A 21051-nucleotide genomic window follows, 5' to 3' on the forward strand; every position below is an offset into this window, starting at 1 on the left:
TATGTTACGTTCGTATGGTATGTATTAATTTGAGAATGTCCATCATCCATTTTTGTATATGTTACGAATTACAATTTGTGTGATTTGTTACGAATTTGCAAAATGTACAATATGTGTTTGCCTTAACGCTGCAATATGTAACTTTTTGGGCGACCTGACCAAATTCACAAATAAATGTTGAGTTATAGATCTGCCATTCTCATTGAAAGCAAGTCTAAGAAGCAGTAGATGTGTTCTATGTGCACTATTTCTATGAGTCCCGCTCTTAAATTTTGTTTTTGCGTCTTTTACTTTCGGTTTTGTACACCAGCTTCAAACAGCTGAAAATATATATTTTTGGTTATGGAAAATATGTTTTACAGCTGTTTAGATTGTGCAGAGAATCATTGTACTATAACTGTTTGTTTTTACAAACTGAAATTATGCGAGCTATTCTCATTTTAGCAACCAGGAAATGGCAGTAGCGATTTCTGCATATTTAGCACCTTTTAAGTAATTTTCTGTCTTACGTAACCAAACTTAACATATGATACTAATCTATATTGACTATGTTACGTCTAGTCTGTAAATAAAGGTTAAATAAAGACCAGGACTCATGACAGCCAGTTTCATCATAGTGCTTAATGGTTTTTGCGACTGCGCTTGAAGAAACTTTCAAAGTTCTTGACATTTTCCGGATTAACTGACCTTCAAGTCTAAAAGTAATGATGGACTGTCGTTTCTTTTTGCTTATTTGAGCTGTTCTTGCCATAATATGGACTTGGTCTTTTACCAAATAGGGGTATCTTCTGTATACCAACCCTACCTTGTCACAACGCAGCTGATTGGCTCAAATGCATTAAGAAGGAAAGAAATTCCACAAATTAACTTTTAACAAGGCACACCTGTTAATTGAAATGCATTGCAGGTGACTACCTCATGAAGCCGGTTGAGAGAATGCCAAGTGTGTGCAAAGCTGTCATCAAGGCAAAGGGTGGCTACTTTGATGAATCTCAAATGTAAAATATATTTTGATTTGTTTAACACTGTTTTGGTTACTAGATGATTCCATATGTGTTATTTCATAGTCTTGATGTCTTCACTATTATTCTACAATGTAGAAAATAGTACAAATAAATAAAAACACTTGAATGAGTAGGTGTCAAATCTTTTGACTGGTACTGTATATGTGTGTGTACACAGAGTGTACAAAACATTAAGGACACCTGCTCTTTCAATTAAATAGACTGACCAGGTGAATCCAGGTGAAAGCTATGATCCCTTATTGATGTCACTTGTTAAATCCAGTAGATCCGTGTAGATGAAGGGGAGGAGACAGGTTAAATAAGTATTTTTAAGCCTTGAGACAATTGAGACATATATTGTGTATGTGTGCCATTTAGAGGGTGAATGGGCAAGACAAAATATTTAACTGCCTTTGAATGGGGTATGGTAGTAGGTGCCAGGTGCACTGGTTTGTGTCAAGAATTACAATGCTGCTGGGTTTTTCACACTCAACAGTTTCCCTCCTGTGTGTATCAAGAATGGTCCACCACCCAAAGGATATCCAGCCAACTTGACACAACTGTGGGAAGCTTTGGAGTCAACATGGGCCAGCATCCCTGTGGGACACCTTGTAAAGTCCATGCCCTGACAAATTGAGGCTGTTTTGAGGGAAAATTTTGCAACTCAATATTAGGAAGGTGTCCTTAATGTTTTGTACACTCAGTGTTTATGGGGGGAATGATTTATGGCAGTCAGATGTTTTAGTTACGATTACAGCTGTCTGATGGGTGTTAATGGCTAGATAGGTAATGTTAAGCGTGGCACACATAAACCTTTACTTTGCGATACTTCCTCAATTCCCGACATGGAAGACAAAACGTCTTCTAAACTTCCATGTCTAGTTGTTGGGGTTTGTTGGAATGTAGAAGTAATCCAACAGTGTGTACGCGGTCATCTTGTCTATTTTAAATCTTCTCTCATTTCTTTTATATWTTTTTWTTWTTTTTTATTTCACCTTTATTTAACCAGGTAGGCTAGTTGAGAACAAGTTCTCATTTGCAACTGCGACCTGGCCAAGATAAAGCATAGCAGTGTGAACAGACAACAACACAGAGTTACACATGGAGTAAACAATAAACAAGTCAATAACATGGTAGAAAAAAGAGAATCTATATACAATGTGTGCAAAAGGCATGAGGTAGGCAATAAATCGAATAATTACAATTTAGCAGATTAACACTGGAAGTGATAAATCATCAGATGATCATGTGCAAGTAGAGATACTGGTGTGCAAAAGAGCAGAAAAGTAAATAAATAAAAGCAGTATGGGGGTAGGTAGGTAAATTGGGTGGGCTATGTACGATGGACTATGTACAGCTGCAGCGATCGGTTAGCTGCTCGGATAGCAGATGTTTAAAGTTGTTGAGGGAATGAAAGTCTCCAACTTCAGAGATTTTTGCAATTCGTTCCAGTCGCAGGCAGCAGAGAACTGGAAGGAAAGGCGTCCAATGAGGTTTTGGCTTTAGGGATGATCAGTGAGATACACCTGCTGGAGCGCTTGCTACGGGTGGGTGTAGCCATCGTGACCAGTGAACTGGGATAAGGCGGCACTTTACCTAGCATAGCCTTGTAGATGACCTGGAGCCAGTGGGTCAGACGACGAACATGTAGCGAGGGCCAGCCGACTAGGGCATACAGGTCGCAGTGGTGGGTCGTATAAGTGCTTTAGTAACAAAACGGATGGCACTGGATAAACTGCATCCAGTTTGCTGAGTAGAGTATTGGAAGCTATTTTGTAGATGACATCGCCGAAGTCGAGGATCGGTAGGATAGTCAGTTTACTAGGGTAAGTTTTGCGGGGCGTGAAGGAGGCTTTGTTGCGAAATAGAAAGCCGACTCTAGATTTGATTTTGGATTGAGATGTTTTGATATGAGTCTGGAAGGAGAGTTTGCACTCTAGCCAGACACCTAGGTACTATAGATGTCCATATATTCTAGGTCGGAACCGTCCAGGGTGTGATGCTAGTCGGGCGGGCGGTGCAGGCAGCGAACGGTTGAAAAGCATGCATTTGGTTTTTCTAGCGTTAAGAGCAGTTGGAGGCCACGGAAGGAGTGTTGTATGGCATTGAAGCTCGTTTGGAGGTTAGATAGCACAGTGTCCAAGGAAGGGCCAGAAGTATACAGAATGGTGTCGTCTGCGTAGAGGTGGATCGGGGAATCGGCCGCAGCAAGAGCAACATCATTGATATATACAGAGAAAAGAGTCGGCCCGAGAATTGAAACCTGTGGTACCCCCATAGAGACTGCCAGAGGACCGGACAACATGCCTCCGATTTGACACACTGAACTCTGTCCTGCAAAGTAAGGTTGGTGAACCAGGCAAGGCAGTCATTAGAAAAACCGAGGCTACTGAGTCTGCCGATAAGAATATGGTGATTGACAGAGTCGAAAGCCTTGGCCAGGTCGATGAAGACGGCTGCACAGTACTGTCTTTTATCGATGCCGGTTATGATATCGTTTAGTATTGATCGAGATGGGTGAGTGTCATGACATGTAGCACTTTGGGGTGGACATCCACCTGTCTCAATGAATGAGAGAAGATTTGAAATAGACAAGATGGCGGCGTACACATTGTTGGATTACTTCATGGAGCAAAAAAAGTATATATTTTTTAACAGAGCATCAAACGAACTCCCTGCATCTAGACATGGCAGTTTAGAAGAATTGTTGTCTTCCAAGTTGGAATTGAGGAAGGATCACCAAGTAAAGGTTGGTTGAAAATTCAATGTGCTACTCTTAACATTACCTACCTAATAACGTCTATCAGCCAGCTGGAACAGTAATAATGGTCTGACTAGGCATATATATGTGTTGTTGTCCTCCAATGAAGCCTGCAGGTACACGGTGGKGGTGTTAGAGTCTGTCAATGAGCTGGAACTGGATGTCATCATCGAGCGAGTCTTGGACGCTGTGGAGAAGCAGCCATGTAAGTCTTTGATCACAACCACTAACATAATGTACACAATTCTCAATACAATCAGTTGTGAATTATGTCAATGATGTACTCCTCTTTTCTCCTGGACGTTGACCTCCAGTATGATTGAGCTGGCTGTGGTGGAGACTGCTGTGCAGGACTCCAGCCAGTCGTGATGAAACCATGTAAGTTGAGCAAAGTGTCAGTCTCACAAGAACCAATTTCACATACATTCACTTGTCATCCCCGCATATTTTCCTTGTCAATGTGAAATCTAATTATTTTCAGAGATAACGTCTTCAACATCATTGGCGCTTTTGATGTGCCAAGATATATCTACAGTACAGGGAGGAAGAAGTTTGTACCGTAAGTATAAATGTGTAGGTTGACTTCAAGTCTGCATGGGTCATGGTCCTATGGTCCAAATATTATACCAAATACACTCTAGAATAAATGTTCTTTCAAATGAAATCACCATATCAAGACATCCCTCAGTGAAGCTGTTGTTTGTTCTTCCCCCAGCCTTACCATGACCACCCACTCTGCTCCAAGTCTCTGTGGCTCAGCGAGGGACAAGGCAGAGCTCTTCAGGGAACGCTACACACTCCTACAGCAGGTCAGTTCACTCCATATTTTTGGCCTTTGAATGAATTCTATATTGCTGGTCTTGTATATTTCAGCTGTAAAAAAAAAAAAAAGTCCCCTGACACACTGGTCTCTGTGAGGTAGTTGTAAGAGAATGAGTTCCAAATCCACTTGCCAGATAAATGTAAAGTAAGTACATGATAATGAAATGTGTACCATGATCCACATTGACATTGACGCCCATTTCTGTAGCGTACACATCGGCATGAGCTCTTCACCCCACCTGTAATAGGGACCGGGCCGCTGCAGAAGGAAGCAGGAACACATTTCAGGTAATAACTCTGTTATAACTTAAGACACACTTTACGTGTTTAATCGATTTTAAATAAGCTATGAGGACATTTTCCAGACATTCCTCAAGTGTTGTGAATGGATTGCCCTGATCTTGATCTGTGCTTGTTTTCAGCTTAAGACTGTTTAAGCACTTTTAGGTAGTACGGCTAAGCTACGAGAGGTCATTGTCTTGGGGATGGTCACACAGCTTAAAGAGGTGAGCAGCTAAAATCATGTTAAGGACTTTGAATTGGAAAATGCAGTAATATCTGCAATACAAATGAATGAATATACACTACCGTTCAAAAGTTTGGGGTCACTTAGAAATGTCCTTGTTTTTGAAAGAAAAGCACATTTTTTTATCCATTAAAATAACATCAAATTGATCAGAAATACAGTGTAGACATTGTTAATGTTGTAAATGACTATTGTAGCTGGAAACAGCAGATTTTTTTGAATGGAATATCTACATAGGCGCACAGAGGCCCATTTATCAGGTACCATCACTCCTGTGTTCCAATGGCACGTTGTGTTAGCTAATCCAAGTTTATAATTTTAAAAGGGTAATTGATCATTAGAAAACCCTTTTGCAATTATGTTAGCACAGCTGAAAACTGTTGTCCTGATTTAAAGAAGCAATAAAACTGGCCTTTAGACTAGTTGAGTATCTGGAGCATCAGCATTTGTGGGTTTGATTACAGGCTCAAAACGACCAGAAACAATGTACTTTCTTCTGAAACTCGTCAGTCTATTCTTGTTCTGAGAAATGAAGGCTATTCCATACGAGAAATTGCCAAGAAACTGAAGATCTCGTACAACGCTGTGTACTACTCCCTTCACAGCTCAAACTGGCTCTAACCAGAAAAGAAAGAGGAGTGGGAGGCCCCGGTGCACAACTGAGCAAGAGGACAAGTACATTAGTGTCTAGTTTGAGAAGCAGACGCCTCAAGTCCTCAACTGGCAGCTTCATTAAATAGTACCTGCAAAACACCAGTCTCAACGTCAACAGTGAAGAGGAGACTCTTGGATGCTGGCCTTCTAGGCTGTGGGGATCTTTTTCAGCGGCAGGGACTGGGAGACTAGTCAGGATCGAGGGAAAGATGAACGGAGCAAAGTACAGACAGATCCTTGATGAAAACCTGCTCCAGAGCGCTCAGGACCTCAGACTGAGTCGAAGATTCACCTTCCAACAGGACAACGACCCTAGGCACATAGCCAAGACAATGCAGGAGTGGCTTCGGGACATGTCTCTGAATGTCCTTGAGTGGCCCAGCCACAGCCTTGACTTGAACCCAATCGAACATCTCTGGAGAGATCTGAAAATAGCTGTGCAGCGACGCTCCCCATCCAACCTGACAGAGCTTGAGGATCTGCAGAGAAGAATGGGAGAAACTCCCCAAATATAGGTGTGCCATCGAACCAGGGACTGGAATCGAACCAAGGACTGTAGTGACGCCACTTGCACTGAGATGCAGTGCTTTTGACCGCTGTGCCACTCGGGAGCCAATTATGAGGTATTGTCTGTAGATGGATGAGGGAAAAAAATCTATTTACTCCATTTTAGAACAAGGCTGTAACGTAACAAAGTGTGTAAAAAGTGTGTAAAAATGCACTCTACACACACACACACACACACACAATCAGAGCGCGGCGTATGTTTGTTGTTGAAACCTGTCGAATGCTGAAACCTGAACTGAAGACCTCAGGTTTAAAAGCTGACAGTGTTTGTATATACTTTAATTTTATTTTGAATCCTGTGGCTCTGTTGGGCTAAATTGCTGTGAGTGCTGCTATCTGTCACGGGATCCTGKCAGATTCCGTATAGGGGGAGAGACGCGAAAGCTCAGCTAGCCTAGCTGACTCGGCGGTCTCAAATGGAGGCCTCCATTGAACGTTTCCAACGTTGCAGGAGCTGCATTTACTTTGCTTTGTTCTGGGAAAATGTTGACTTTCAATGTAGTAACTGCTTGCTTGCAGAGGACTACAAGAGTGAAGTAGCTACTCTTAGCAAGCAAGTAGCAAACCTACATAAGCTACTAGGGAACCCACGCCCACCTACTTTTTATTTTTCTTCCACACCAGTAGCTGGACACCGCTCTGGTCTGGTGGAAGTTTCACCGCCGTGTCCGCTCTCCACAGCCGACTGGCCGGTGCTAGGCAAGGTTCTATCCCTGAAGGGGTCTCCCCCCTTGCCTGGAGAACGGAGCTGATCTCGACCCAACCAACCAGCCATGGAGGTATGTCACTCGCCGTGGAAGTCGAAGAAGGCGTCCTCTGGCAACGGGGGGTCTCCATGGAGATGTTGAGCCTGGAACTGACACAGACCAGAAACAGCTTTGCCGCCCTGGATCCAGAGGTTCCGGGTGCGTTCGTCCATGGTGGCTTCCCAATCAAGATCGGATCRGGAGGTACCTGCGTCTTCGTCCTCGGCTCTGTCTCCCTCTCCGGTGGCTTCTACCTCGGGTTCACCAGACCGTGAGGCTGCCTGAGAGACCGGCCCATTCAACATTGGTGAGAAATGGTGAGAAACATCTCGGTCCCCATGCCAAAAACCCTGTGCTACCCTGGAGCACGAGTACAGGACATAACAAGGCTGCTTCCGACTGTTCTACCACAGATGCCGGGAACTGACACTGTCACAGTCCATGTGGGCTCAAACGACATCAGGAGGGCTAGCTCGGGAAACATTTGAAAATGGATTTTAAAGAACTGATTTTAGCATTAAAAGACTCAAAAAAACGGCCAATAATTTCAGGTCCAGTACCATCGTTGGGCCGCGGGTGTGAAACGCATTTCAAGTCTGCGTTGAAACAATGACTGGTAAATGATCCAAGACCAGCTCAGTTAATCCCTACCATTGTGACAATGAGTCGCCATAATGCTGCATCAAATGTACATGATCTTAGGGGCATTGGCAAACACAATGTAAGTAATTTAATTTATGTACCCCTAATTGCACCGAATACATCTGTTTATCCTACAGCTATTGTAAGCAGTAATCATGAGCCTATAAACCAGAGTTACACTGTTAGCACTGAGGCGGTGTGCAATAGTAGGAAGACCACTTTATGCAGCTCACCCTGCACTATCAGCTCCAATGTAAATAACATGAGTAAGTCTACCTCTGATAAGCTTCCCAGTAAAGCATTAAAAACAATCAAGCAACCCAGAAAAGTGCTAAAGAATAGCCCATATTAACATATGTAGCCTAAGAAACAAGGTCCATGAAGTCAATAACGTGCTTGTAACAGATGACATTCATATTCTGACTATCTCTGAAACTCACTTAGATAATACCTTTGATGGTACAGTGGTAGCAATACATGGTTATAACATCTACCGAAAAGACAGAAATGCCAACAGAGGCTGTGTTGCTGTCTATATTCAGAACCACATTCCTGTAAAGCTTCTAGACGATCTAGTGTTAAATACTGTATATGGCTACAGGTTCATCTGCCTCACCTAAAGCCCATTCTTGTGGGAAGCTGCTATAGACCACCAAGTGCTAACAGTCAGTATCTGGATAATATGTGTGAAATGCTTGATAATGTATGTGATATCAACAGTGAAGAAGTATATTTTCTGGGGGATTTAAATATTGACTGGCCATCATCAAGCTGCCCACTCAGGAAAGAAAATTAGTTAGGTAACATAGATAAATATACTGTCGGCAGTTGCATTTTCCTTTCTCCTCTAGGGAAAAGTCACTTGGGGCCCAGAGAGGGGAGAGGTCAGGCTTGTCTTTTACATGTCTGGTAATAGGCAGAATATCAGAAAGGGAGAAGTCAGATTTGAACATTGTCTTCATAATGAATATATCTGTGAAACCATGTGAAGGGCTCCACTATGTCTGTATGCCAGTCATACCCTCCTTTTCCCATTGGAGGGAGGAGTATGGCAGTGTCTGGAACCATTATACCACCCCTCTGATGTTGAACTTATCTTTCATAGTATATGACCTAGAGGTTCACTCCCCTTAGTGAATTTCTCCAGGAGTGGGGAGAAGAGGGGGTGTATTTGAGATGGGAGTATCTAGAATTGACAATTGATACATGCCATTGGATGAGGTAATGTTTTGGTACTAAGAAGTACCAAGAACGAGATTAGAACCTCGTCTTAGAGAGCAAACTGAACGATAATGTATAGCTAATGCTATCTGGCTATGGGATACTCCTCTCTCTCAACTAAAAGTCTTTCTTTGTGAACTGTTCCTGAGATCTGTGGTTTGTCATGTAAGTTGAGAGGGGTGTATCTTGGCTATAAAAGATACTAAGAATTGTTTTGTAAGCACTCTCMGAGAATTCATTTATAGACACTGAATTGATCTGAGAGTCAAAGGGCTATGGTGAAGCTCATATAATTAAAGATGGACTTTAAAATATAACTCTGACTTGTGTGTGGTTTGTAAACATAACTCATTTAGTAATACAGGAAATTACCACGACAAGTCGTTGAAAGTTCTTGCAGATGCAATCTATGAATACCTCAGCATCCACAACAGGTAAACTCTGAGCGAGATAAACCACTTGGTTGGCATGAAAGTCGGATATTCCAGGGAATAGTTTTAACAGTACGACATTGTTATATGACATGCATCCAGGGTGACAAACTTTTGGAAATATTCACCATGCTGCATTGAGGTCTGGTCAGAAATTCTACAGGTAATAGTTTTTCTCAGTTGTTGGTTTACTTTCCTGATTGAATCGATCCTTTCAACTGCAGTAGTCGCTTTGTGTTTGTCCCCGGTCCTGAAGATCCTGGTCCCAGCACAATCCTACCCAGGTGAGAGTGGAAAAACTGAGACAAGTTATTCCTCTGTTGTATTGTTCATGATTTGACTATAATCCTCTGATGTTTCAATGTTTCTCAATAGACACTTTCTATAGGTTTTTTTTCTGTTCTGTACTAACCATGAGGTACTCTACTTTATATAAATGCTTATGTCCTCAGGCCCTGTTGGCAGACCACATCACTGAGGAGTTCAGACAGAGGGTGCCATTCTCTGTGTTCACTACGAACCCATGCATGTGACTGAAATATTATAGTTGCTTGATTTGTTAACTTTTCCATAATTTGTTTCTCGTCTTGAACTTTATTAGCAAAGATCTTATGATTTTTTTTCACATAATAGCTAATATGTAGCATTGTCAAATACATTTGTCTGCATAAGGCTACATTTGCTCATTATAGCATTTTACCAATCTTGTTTTCACAGGTTACTAGATGGCTTGTTGTCTTTGTTTTGCCTCTGCAGTGGCATTTTGTAAATGTCATCTTTGACGTATAACAACATGTGAATCTACTTTTCCTGTGTCAGAATCCAGTACTGCAGCCAGGAGATTGTTGTCATTTGAGAAGAACTGGTGAACAAGATGTGTAGAAATTGTGTCCGGCTGCCTAGCAGCAATCTCCGCATTCCAAACCATGTGAGATTTAGCTCCTCAGTTATGACACAGTCAATCTCTACTACTACTGCCTATAGCATCTAACTTGGCTACTAACCATGGCCTGTATTCACAAAGCATTTCAGAGAAGGGGTGCTGATCTAGGATTGCCCCCCCCCCGTCCATATAATTGGACAAACTTATTTTGTCCAGATTATTTCTAGGTTCACTGCTATCTTCCTCTGTTCTTCAGAAATACAATTAATCAAAATAAGACCACTCCTGGTCACTGACAGACCACTTTTCCCAGCGCATTCTTCACAATTTGACACCTCAAACGGGTGTCCCACATATGCATCCCAACAAGAAGAGATTCATTATCATTCATACATGTATCCTCCACTCCAATTCCAGTTTTCAATACTACTGTTGTCCATTCAGAACATTCGTCTTCACCAACTTTGCTCGCCACGCTGCTTGATTCGAACTCATTATCCACTTRCATCTTTCCCTGACAGCATGTCCCAGCAGCCTTTGCCTTCCTCCATTTCTAAAAGGGACATGTCTTCTTAAAGGGATAGCCCACCAAAATGACAATGGCAGCCATCTTAGATTTGACAGATAAAATAATGCAGTCAGAACTGGCAGATACATAATATAACAGCATTAAAATGAAAATACACAAAGGTTTAACCTTGCAAGGTTTTTAAAACTTTAAACCAGATGTCATTATATGTCTATCACCTCACACTACCTTTTGTATCATGGAGAATAAAGGTTCACATTCCTTGAATTGTCAACTTTGTTCTTTTTCACTTGACTGGTGAATGTTTGACAATAAAATCATATTTTTATTACGCTTCTATCCTGGCTACTATCCTTCTTGCACAAATGAAATTATATTGACCGCATAAAGATGGCGGAAATGAGATGTTCTTGGCTGCTTCCGGTCAGGCTTCAACTAAATGTTGCACAGTAATCACTGGACAAAAACAACGCTTTACGCTGAAGTCTAAAGCAGACGTGGGTCATTTGAAGTCCTGTACGTAAGTGACATATTTTTGCAAGGTTGAATCTGTCCCTTTTCAATGTTTTATGCATTAAACGCAGTTAAATTGGATGATATGGCAAACTAGCTAGCACGTTCATGTCAGCTGTTTCTGCAAGCTTTCTAACGTGTTAGCTAGCTAGGCTACGTTGATTATCAATCAATATGTTTAAAACGATGCTAACTGCAAACTAGTCTTTATACACGAGCTACGTATTTATATTATGTTAATGATAGCATGAAAACTAACGTGTCTTGCGTTCCCATGTAAACAAACAATCCTCCACGGTGCAAAAAGTTGTCAGGTGTTTAAGTGTTTTTGTGATCTGGCACAGTACACAGTTGGTACACAGTACTTGCAGGTTCATACTAGTTAACAGGCAATAACAATCCAAGTATTACCCAGTAACAGCTATATATTACCAAAACAATTATGTATACACATTTATTTAACTAGGCAAGTCAGTTAAGAACACATTCTTATTTACAATGATGGCCAAACCCGGACGACGCTGGGCCAATTGTGCGCCTATCTATGGGACCCCCAATCATGGCCGGATGTGATACAGCCTGGATTTGTTGGCCAGTTTTAGGTACACCACACAGTTTACGAAAATAGTTAGCTCCTACAGACAGTGAGTCAGGTGGCCGTGGCTTGCTATATAGAGCAGGCATTGTTACTGTTCGATTAAACGTTGGAATAGGCAAAACGAGTGACCTAAGCAATGTATGATCGTTGGTACCAGGCACGACGGATCCAGTATCTCGTGGGCTTTTCATGCACGTCGAGGTCACTTTGAGTCAAAATGCAAGCAGATATCTACCTCTCAGATTTATTTAAACATGACTTTAAAAAGTAAGCCTATGCCACATTAACCAATTAAAACAATATATATGGGGGATTGGAAATGATGCCGACAATTACATTGATGGAAGCGACAATTTATCTGCAATATTAAAGCTGAGCTACACCCGTAAAAAACAAAAAACGTTAACCAATTAAAAGTTCTGTAGCAATGTTTGTGCATATTGTCTATGCCTGAATTGCCCTGCCAATGTTCTTCTCAGACCATTTTCAAATTACATAAAAAAATGTAGGTATATGATCACACTGGTAATCATTTTTTGTATAACTTGTGAGGCATAGCTGAGTGTCTTTTTACTGGACTGATGGCCTGCATCTGATGGTCAGTCTGAGGGGAGGGAGCAGCGGTGTGGCTGCCACTCACCGTCCCTGCGCACACCTTCTTCCACTGAGAAAAGGGGACACAGTCTTCCAGCTGATTGCGAAACAAGTCACGCTGCATTATTTCTGCCTCATGCGCCAATTAACGTTACTCATATGACCAGAGAAAGTTAAATATTCCTCTATTAAAATAGACAAGCCGCGAATAATAACAACGCAAGCTTATCGGAACACTTTGCTATACTCATTCATTGCAGCTGCAGTGCTGGTTGTAGCGTGAGTGGAAGTAGGGAGAATGCACATTTTATGGCTTTATAAAAGTGTTGAACAAAGTGTTGACAGTGCTGAATAACAACCTAAACATGAACTTACTCATAAAAACAGCAGCTCTTTGCTGTATTCGTTGAGTTCTAGTAATGTTTTTGAAATCTCAGTATCAACTGCAGTGCGTTTGAGGCTTCTTTTTACAGTTTATGCCTCGAGGAAACTGCAGATGTGTTGATCTGAGCTATGATTGGCCAGCAGTTAGCGGTAGTGCTGTGGGTGAAGGAGAATTGCAAGAATCGTGCAAGCTAACAGGCTGGCCACAAACAGACAAATAATGGCACAGTACAACAGTGGTGTGTAGAACAACATCTCAGAATGCACAACTTGTCAAGCATTGTCACGGTTTGGCTATTGCAGTAGCAGACCACGCTGGGTTACACTCCTATCAGCTAAGAACAATAATAATTTGGGCTGTTCTGGGGGCAAATGGGGGTCTAACCCGGTACTATACTGAACAAAAATAAATGTAACATGCAACAATTTCATAGATTTTACTGAGTTAGTTCATATAAGGAATTCAGTCAATTGAAATCAATTAATTAGGCCCTAATCTATGGATTTCACATGACTGGCAATACAAATATGCATCTGTTGGTCACAGATACCAGAAAAAAAGTCAGTATCTGGTGTGATACTGACTATGGGGGCCTCATTCAGCTCGACACACATCTCCTTTGCATAGAGTTGATCGGGCTGTTGATTGTGGCCTGTGGAATGTTGTCCCACTCCTCCTCAATGGCTGTGCGAAGTTGCTGGATATTGGCAGGAATTGAAACGCGCTGTCGGACATGTCTATCCAGAGCATTCCAAACATGCTCATTGGGGGACAGGTCAGAGTATGCAGGCTGTGGAAGCATTGGGACATTTTCAGCTTCCAGGAATTGTGTACAGATCCTTGCGATATCATGCTGAAAAAATGAGGTGATGGAGGCGAATGAATGGCACGACAATGGGCCTCAGAATCTTGTCACGTTATCTCTGTGCATTCAAATTGACATAGATAAAAAGCGAATTGTGTTCATAGTCCGTAGCTTATGCCTTCCCATACCATAACCCCACCACCACCATGGGGCAACCATCAGCAAACCACTCGCCCACACAATGCCATACACGTGGTCTGCGGTTGTGAGGCCGGTTGGATGTATTGCCAAATTCTCTAAACCAAAGTTTGAGAGAAATTAATGTAACGATTGAGAAATGGTGCACTTGTGTAATGATCTTGCTGTTTTAATCAGCTTCTTGATATGCCATACCTATCAGGTGGATGGATTATCTTGGCGAAGGAGAAATGCTCACTAACAGGGATGTAAACACATTTGTGCACACAATTTGAGGGAAATAAGCTTTTTGTGCATATGGGACATTTCTGGGATGTCGTATTTCAGCTCATGAAACCAACCCCTAACGTGTTCATATTTTAGTTCAGTGTAGATGAGTGTACCTAATAAACTGGTGTGTGTGTAGTTGAGCTAGCTGCTTATAGCCCCATGTTGGGGATGGGAATTCTTAACTACAGTAAATGTCTATCGCTCCAATAACCCTTATACTCTCTTACTCAAAATCCTTGTGCATGCAAAACTATGTAGCCCTCTTCTCCCATCCAGGTGATCATGGCAGAAATGGAGGACAATGCTGACCGCTTGCCTGTTGAGGAAGACGAGGAGTCCGAGAGAGATGAAGAGGAGAGAGAATTTGACTGGGTGGGGGATGAGGCTGATGAACTCGATGAGGATGCAGTTCTTCTGGACACTGAAGAGCCCTTTGAGTTGGACCAGCCAGCTGAGCGCAGTGGCCACATAGCAGTGGTGGATGGCCACTGCATGTATGTTTGGGGAGGATATAAGGTAAGCAAGTATGACTGACAGACAGACATTTGGAATTTGCTGTCAGATGAACAGTAATATTTATTAAGACCTTTGTTTAGATGTTAGTTTATAGTGTATCTAAATAATATAATTCTGAACTATACCATTCCAATCAGTCTTTAACCATAATTTTTACTGGGAGATTTGGCATCAACTTTGACCTTCCTAAACATTTTGTCTGGAGTTTTACTGTGTTATCTATTACCAGGGAAAGTGTGACATGGGTCAAGTGGACTAAAAACGGTGTCAAGATTCCATTGACTTCCCTCTTGTTTGTCTTCTAACTAGAATTCCCAGACCACTGGCTTCATTGACTTATACTTGCCAAGGAATGAAATCTGGATATACAACATGGAGACAGAACAATGGTAATAAGGATTTTAACTTAATTTTGTTTGTAGTTGTGTCTAGCTGTGAAATCTAGGTTGTCACAAATCAAATGGCACCCTATTCCCTATATAGTGCACAACTTTTGACCAGACCTTATACAGTGCCTTCAGAAAGTATTCATATCACTTGACTTATTCAACATTTTGTTGTTTCAGCCTGAATACAAAATGGATTCGACTAAAACTCAATACCCAATAATGACAAAGCGAACACGTTTTTAGAAACTTTAGCAAATGTATTGAAAATTAAATACAGATATCTAATTTATATAAGTATTCACACCCCTGAGTCAATGCATGTTAGAATCACCTTTGACAGCGACTACAGCTATGAGTCTTTCTGGGTAAGTCTTAAGAGCTTTGCACACCTGGATTGTACAATATTTGCGAACTATTATTTAACAAATTCTTCAAGCTCTGTGAAGTTGGTTGTTGATCATTACTAGACAGCCATTTAAGTCTTGCCATAGATTTCCCAGCCAATTTTAAATCAAAGCTATAACTAAGCCACTCAGGAACATTCAATGTCGTCTTGGTAAGTGACTCCAGAGAATATTTGGCCTTGTGTTTTAGGGTATAGTCCTGCTGAAAGGTGAATTTGTTTTCCAGTATCGGTTGGAAGACCGATTGAACCAGGTTTTCCTCAAGGATTTTGCCTGTGCTATTCTGTTTATTTTTATCTTAAATTCTGGAATCCTTGCCGATGACAAGCATACCCATAACATGATGCAGCCACCACCACGCTTGAAAATGAAGCGTGGTACTCAGTGATGTTGTGTAGGATTTGCCACAAACATAACTTTGTATTCAGGACTTTCATTTTGGGCTGTTTTACTTTAGTGCCTTATTGCAAACATGATGCATATTTTTGGAATATTTATATTCTGTACAGGCTTCCTTCTTTTCACTCAGTCAATTAGGTTATAGTATTGTGGAGTAGCTACAATGTTGTTGATCCATCCTCCGTTTTCTCCGATCACAGCTATTGAAGTCACCATTGACCTCATAGTGAAATCCCTACAGTTTCCTTCGTCTCCGGCAGGAAGGACGCCTGTATCTTTGTAGTGACTGGGTGTATTGATACACCATCAAAAGTGTAATTAATAACTTCACCATGCTCAAAGGGATATTCAATATCTGTTATTTTTTTACCCATCTACCTATAGGTTGCCGTCTTTGTGAGGCATTGGAAAACCTCCCAGGTCTTTTGTGTTTGAAATGTACTGCTCAACTGAGGGACCTTACAGATAATTGTATGTGTGGGGTAGCAATGAGGTAGTCATTAAAAAAAATTATGTTAAACACTATTATTGTACACAGTGTCCATGCAACTTATGACTTGTTAAGCACATTTTTACTCCTGAACTTATTTAGGCTTGCAATAACAAACAAGTTGACTACTTATTGACTCAAGGCAATTCAGCTTTATTGTTTTTAAATTAATTTGTAATTTTTTGGGAAAAACATTCCACTTTGACATTATGGGGTATTGTGTGTAGGCCAATGCCACTAAATGTAATCCATTTTAAATTCAGGCTACAACACAACAAAATGTGGTAAAAGTCAAGGGGTGTGAATACTTTGAAGGCACTGTATCTACTGTCTATTTGCAGGAAGAAGCAGATGGCGGGGGGTAACCTTCATGCCGCCATGTCTGGCAGCTGTGGAGTGTGTGTGGACGGCGTCCTCTATCTGTTTGGAGGCCACCATGCCAGAGGAAACACTAACCGGGTGTGTGTGTGCGTGTTGTCTTGTATAATTTCGGCACACAGAACCAAATTTCTCGTGCACGCTGGCCAACTGCTGTATTTGCAGTAGTATTCTAGGGGCAAAGGATTTGAAGTCCACACCCCTCCCTTTATGCCAAAGCCGTTCCCAGCCTCTCCCTTTCCAGAAACTGGAAATATTTTGTGCTGCATGCTACCAACATGGAGGTATCTTTCGATGCAACTATTTCACATGTAAGCAGTGATGATTAGAGAATTACAGAATTTTCCATTTAAAATCCCTGCCCCCACTTTAAAGCAACAATCCCAGTAGAAACAATAACAAAGCGGCTCCCCAACCCTGGTTTGGTAAACAGCTGAGGGATGGGTCTGGAAAAATGTAAGCACTCTCAAATTCATAGAGAGCTATGAATGCAAGGACTGACCATCCATGATATCAAAATGATAGTTTTAACCCTGGTTTGAGGCTATATAGTGTTTGTTTACAAACATTGGAGTAAACAAGCTTTTATTTTGGTTTCTGATGGGGTACGAGAGTTGAACTAAATTCATGAGGCATTTATAAGTTCTGAAAGAATCAATGGGGTACATATCATTAATTTATTAAGTCCACAAATGGATGTAGCAACTGCTGATTGCTCCTTTAAGCACCATGGCAGGATTTATGCATTTATCCTTATCTCACCTCAGAAGCCTGTTTGCCAACAGACTTAAAGGCCCAATGCAGCCATATTTATATCGATGTCAAATAATTTCTGGGTAACTATTAAGTACCTTACTGTAATTTTTTCATTAAAACTGACAATCGCTTGATAGCAAAAAAAATATTTCTCAAGCAAGAATTTTGCAAGGACTGTGGCTGAGTGTGGAGGGGAAAACTTAATACTAGCTGTTATTGGGATACAGGTTTGGAGATCTTTGTTATTGGTCTATTAATCAATTTATGGCCTGGTGATATCACCAGGAAAGCCAAAACTCCTGCCCATGCAAACAGGCTGATTAGATGGCCCTATGGTAGATTGTATTTTCCACTATAACCACAATAACACTTTTTTTACAGTAACCAGGTTTCCGGCCAACAGAGTAAAGTAATGAAGTAAAACATGTAATGACCAGCATATTGGAAACAAACATTTTCGGTGGGCTTCCCAAATGTCGACAACTAAATGCGCTAGGTAGGATCTTTTTTGTTTGTAAAATGTATTTTGCAAGAAATGTCGGTGGAAATGCGTAAGTATTGATATAACATATCAAAGTAAACTTGGAGTCACGTGATGACATGTCCTCCCACTACGACTCGTCAGGAAAGCATGCAGTTTATTAGGCTACAGATGAACTTCAGAGTGGTGAAAGTGCAAGGTGATGAGCTTGATGCTCCTTTCCAATAAATATTGAGGTTCTTATTCTGGTGACATCTTAATCGATGCTTGGCTGCCATTTGACAAATACAAAAATCTCGATCTTTTGTCCTTAATAATAATCTCATCATGTAGGCTATATTTGCGCTCAAGCCAACAGTGTGCTGTTAAAGCTGTTGTCTGGAGAGCAATGCCAGTGGGCACCCGCAAAAAACATTTTGCGATGGAAGCCCATTTAACTTTTAATCGCTACATTTGTTGTACAATGAAACAAAACACAGGAGAACAGAATGTTGACTGCACTGGGCCTTTAAAATGTAAATGTTAATGTTTGTTACAAGAGACTAGTCTTATTCCATTTATACCGTCTGCCCTTCAGGTCTTTCGGCTCCCTCTCCGAACACCTCTCCTCTGCTGGGAGGAGATGAAGGATCTTAAGGGCCTGGCCCCGTCCTGCAAGGACAAACTGGGCTGCTGGGTTCACAAGAATAGGTGAGTTGGTCTATTGGCAGGCAGTGTGTTTATATAATAGGTCTTATAGTTGCTCCATCTCATTACCTCTAAAGCAGCGTTTACCAAGCTATGGGGTCGCAAGAGAAATTCTACACAGAAGATCATACAAAATTGACTGATGAACTTCCCAATACCTTTGATGCATTTGTCACTTCAAACCATTTCTCCATTAACTGCTGGCTATTCACAGGCTAGTATTCTTCGGGGGCTACGGATATGTGGCACAAGGAGCTCACAGAGGGACATTTGAATACGATGAAACTTCATTCATGGTATGGTCAATTAATTGCACAACCCTTGAAACCTTCAGCTGCTTTTAACATCAGTATGAAAATGGTCTGTTAAGTGTATCTGTCTGCAGCAAAGGGAGTTGTCAATGATAGTAAAGTTCTTGGTCGTGTTAATTAGACACCAAACATATTTTTTTTACTGAAACGGGGATGGACAACCAATAAGAAATGCACATTTTTGTTCCGTAGTTAAATGTTTGCATGCCCTAATGAAAACAACCCCTTCTCTGTGTGGTGTAACAGGGAGATAATCCGGGGCGGGGCTGGAACAACCACATTCACATCCTGAACCTGGAGATGTCCACCTGGAGCCAGCCAGTCACCAAGGTAACAGCATTCCCTTAAATCGTCACAGCTTTCTGTGTTGGAAGCCATTTTGCACATCTGTTTCAATGGGAGCTCCAGTCTCACCTCTCCATTCCCCCTTTTTATTGAAGGGTAATGCCCCATCTCCCCGGGCAGCACATGCCTGTGCCAAGGTGGGCAACCGAGGCTATGTGTTTGGGGGGCGTTACAGGGTAAGTAGGAATGTTCTGAAAAGAGATTACTGTCACACTGTCTAATGTGAAATGGTATCACTGGCCTGTAGATACAGATGTTGACTTCTATGACTTATTACATAAAGGATCTTGTATTCTAAATGTTTGATGCTTTGTCAACAGGATTACCGCCTGAACGACTTGTACTACATCAACATGGATTCCTGGGAGTGGCATGAAATGTATGAGATGGGGTCCTCATCCAAAATGTCTTAGCATTAAAATTATTTTTCAAATGGGAGGATGTGCTCTAACCCATGGATGTACCTCTGTTCACCTTTATGGGACAAACCCTTTACCCCGGTCCTATATCTCCTCTACAGGAGTGTTCCTCAGCAGGGTCCTGTGGGACGCTCATGGCACTCCCTCACCCCCGTGTCACCTGATCACATCTTCCTGTTCGGAGGCTTCACAACATATAGAGAGACACTGAGTGAGTGAAGAATACTTCCTTGTCCATTTTCCTTGAGTCCATGGCATGACCAAATGTTTTTATTCCTCCATCCATTTGTAATATATACAGGTGACGCTTGGCTGTACTGCATCAGCAAGAACGAGTGGCAGCAGTACAAGCACAATCATACACAGAGCCCCAGGTAATATCCCAAGAGAAACCAATGAGTGGTAATGAATAGGAGCTGCTTGTGTGTGTGTCCTTAGTCATGTGAGTCAATAGTGATTTTCATCTTTTTTTGTGTCAGGCTCTGGCACACGGCCTGTTCCGGTCCTGATGGGGAGGTGTTTGTGTTTGGCGGTTGTGCCAATAACCTGCTGTCCCATCAGCGAGCAGTGAGTACAGACCTTCTTGGTGTCTGGCACAAGTGTCACATAAATTAGAACTACAAACTGATTGATAACCAGGTTTACTACAAAGTATGGTTTGAATAAAGGTATGTCAATTGCCTTTAACAGGCTCACAGCAAAGAGTTGCTGGTGTTCACTGTTCAACCCAAGTCACTTGTCTGGTGAGTAGAGAAACAACCCTGAACCCAGACACAAAAACATGGCCCTAACTACTGGGAGTTAGTAGTCAGTCCGTTTTCTTCTGTTTGGTGTCTAATGAACACGTCAGCTCTGATACATCTTCTAGTCAATGAAAAACTTGCTTAAGTGGTGCCTGATTGTCCCCCCCTCTCTAGGTTCTGTATGGAAGCAGCATTGCAGCACAGAGAGTTACTGGCTGCGTCATGGGACTGCCTGCCTAAACACCTGCTACACAGTCTCAAACAGAGGATGAGAGGCATCAACGCACTGGGGTCATGAGGCATATACCACCACATTCTATGGGATGCCGGGGTGTGTGTGGACAGCCATGGCCTTGGTGCTAGCTGAACAAAGAGGATGGCTCAACCCATCTTGTCACGAGTGGAATTCATTTAGTGGAAAAAAACATAGGCTTTTGATGGGAGTGGGTTTGGCCAATCAGCAAGCATGGCAACATTCATTATCCTTACGTGTGAATTTGTCATGCCAGTGTTCGAAAATGTATATWTTTTTTWAAAAGTGAAAGTACCATGTTCAGTCCTGCTGGAAAGGTGTTAGTCAGAAG

At 41.7% G+C, this 21051-nt stretch overlaps 1 protein-coding gene and 1 pseudogene across 2 annotated transcripts; both read left to right on the forward strand.

Moving 5' to 3' along the window:
* Nucleotides 1-3976: 3976 nt before the first annotated feature.
* Nucleotides 3977-9260, forward strand: LOC112070454 (DNA polymerase epsilon subunit 2-like; annotated as a pseudogene).
* A 1910-nt stretch (nucleotides 9261-11170) lies between these two features.
* LOC112070458 (kelch domain-containing protein 2) lies at nucleotides 11171-20996 on the forward strand. Of its 2 annotated transcripts, none has more exons than XM_024137891.2 (14): nucleotides 11171-11302; nucleotides 14426-14665; nucleotides 14975-15054; nucleotides 16689-16806; nucleotides 18540-18652; nucleotides 18864-18945; nucleotides 19207-19290; nucleotides 19401-19481; nucleotides 19626-19684; nucleotides 19826-19935; nucleotides 20026-20098; nucleotides 20204-20291; nucleotides 20415-20467; nucleotides 20642-20996. In XM_024137891.2, exons 2-14 carry the CDS (start codon nucleotides 14432-14434, stop codon nucleotides 20763-20765), a joined length of 1299 nt encoding a protein of 432 aa, XP_023993659.1. In that variant the 5' UTR covers nucleotides 11171-11302; nucleotides 14426-14431; the 3' UTR covers nucleotides 20766-20996. The 2 variants fall into 2 exon arrangements, with proteins under 2 accessions (XP_023993659.1, XP_023993658.1); XM_024137890.2 differs by having other exon boundaries at nucleotides 11185-11306.
* The last annotated feature ends 55 nt before the right edge of the window (nucleotides 20997-21051 follow it).

The sequence above is a fragment of the Salvelinus sp. IW2-2015 genome, unplaced genomic scaffold (assembly GCF_002910315.2).
Source record: "Salvelinus sp. IW2-2015 unplaced genomic scaffold, ASM291031v2 Un_scaffold1333, whole genome shotgun sequence".
Taxonomy (NCBI): Eukaryota; Metazoa; Chordata; class Actinopteri; order Salmoniformes; family Salmonidae; genus Salvelinus; species Salvelinus sp. IW2-2015.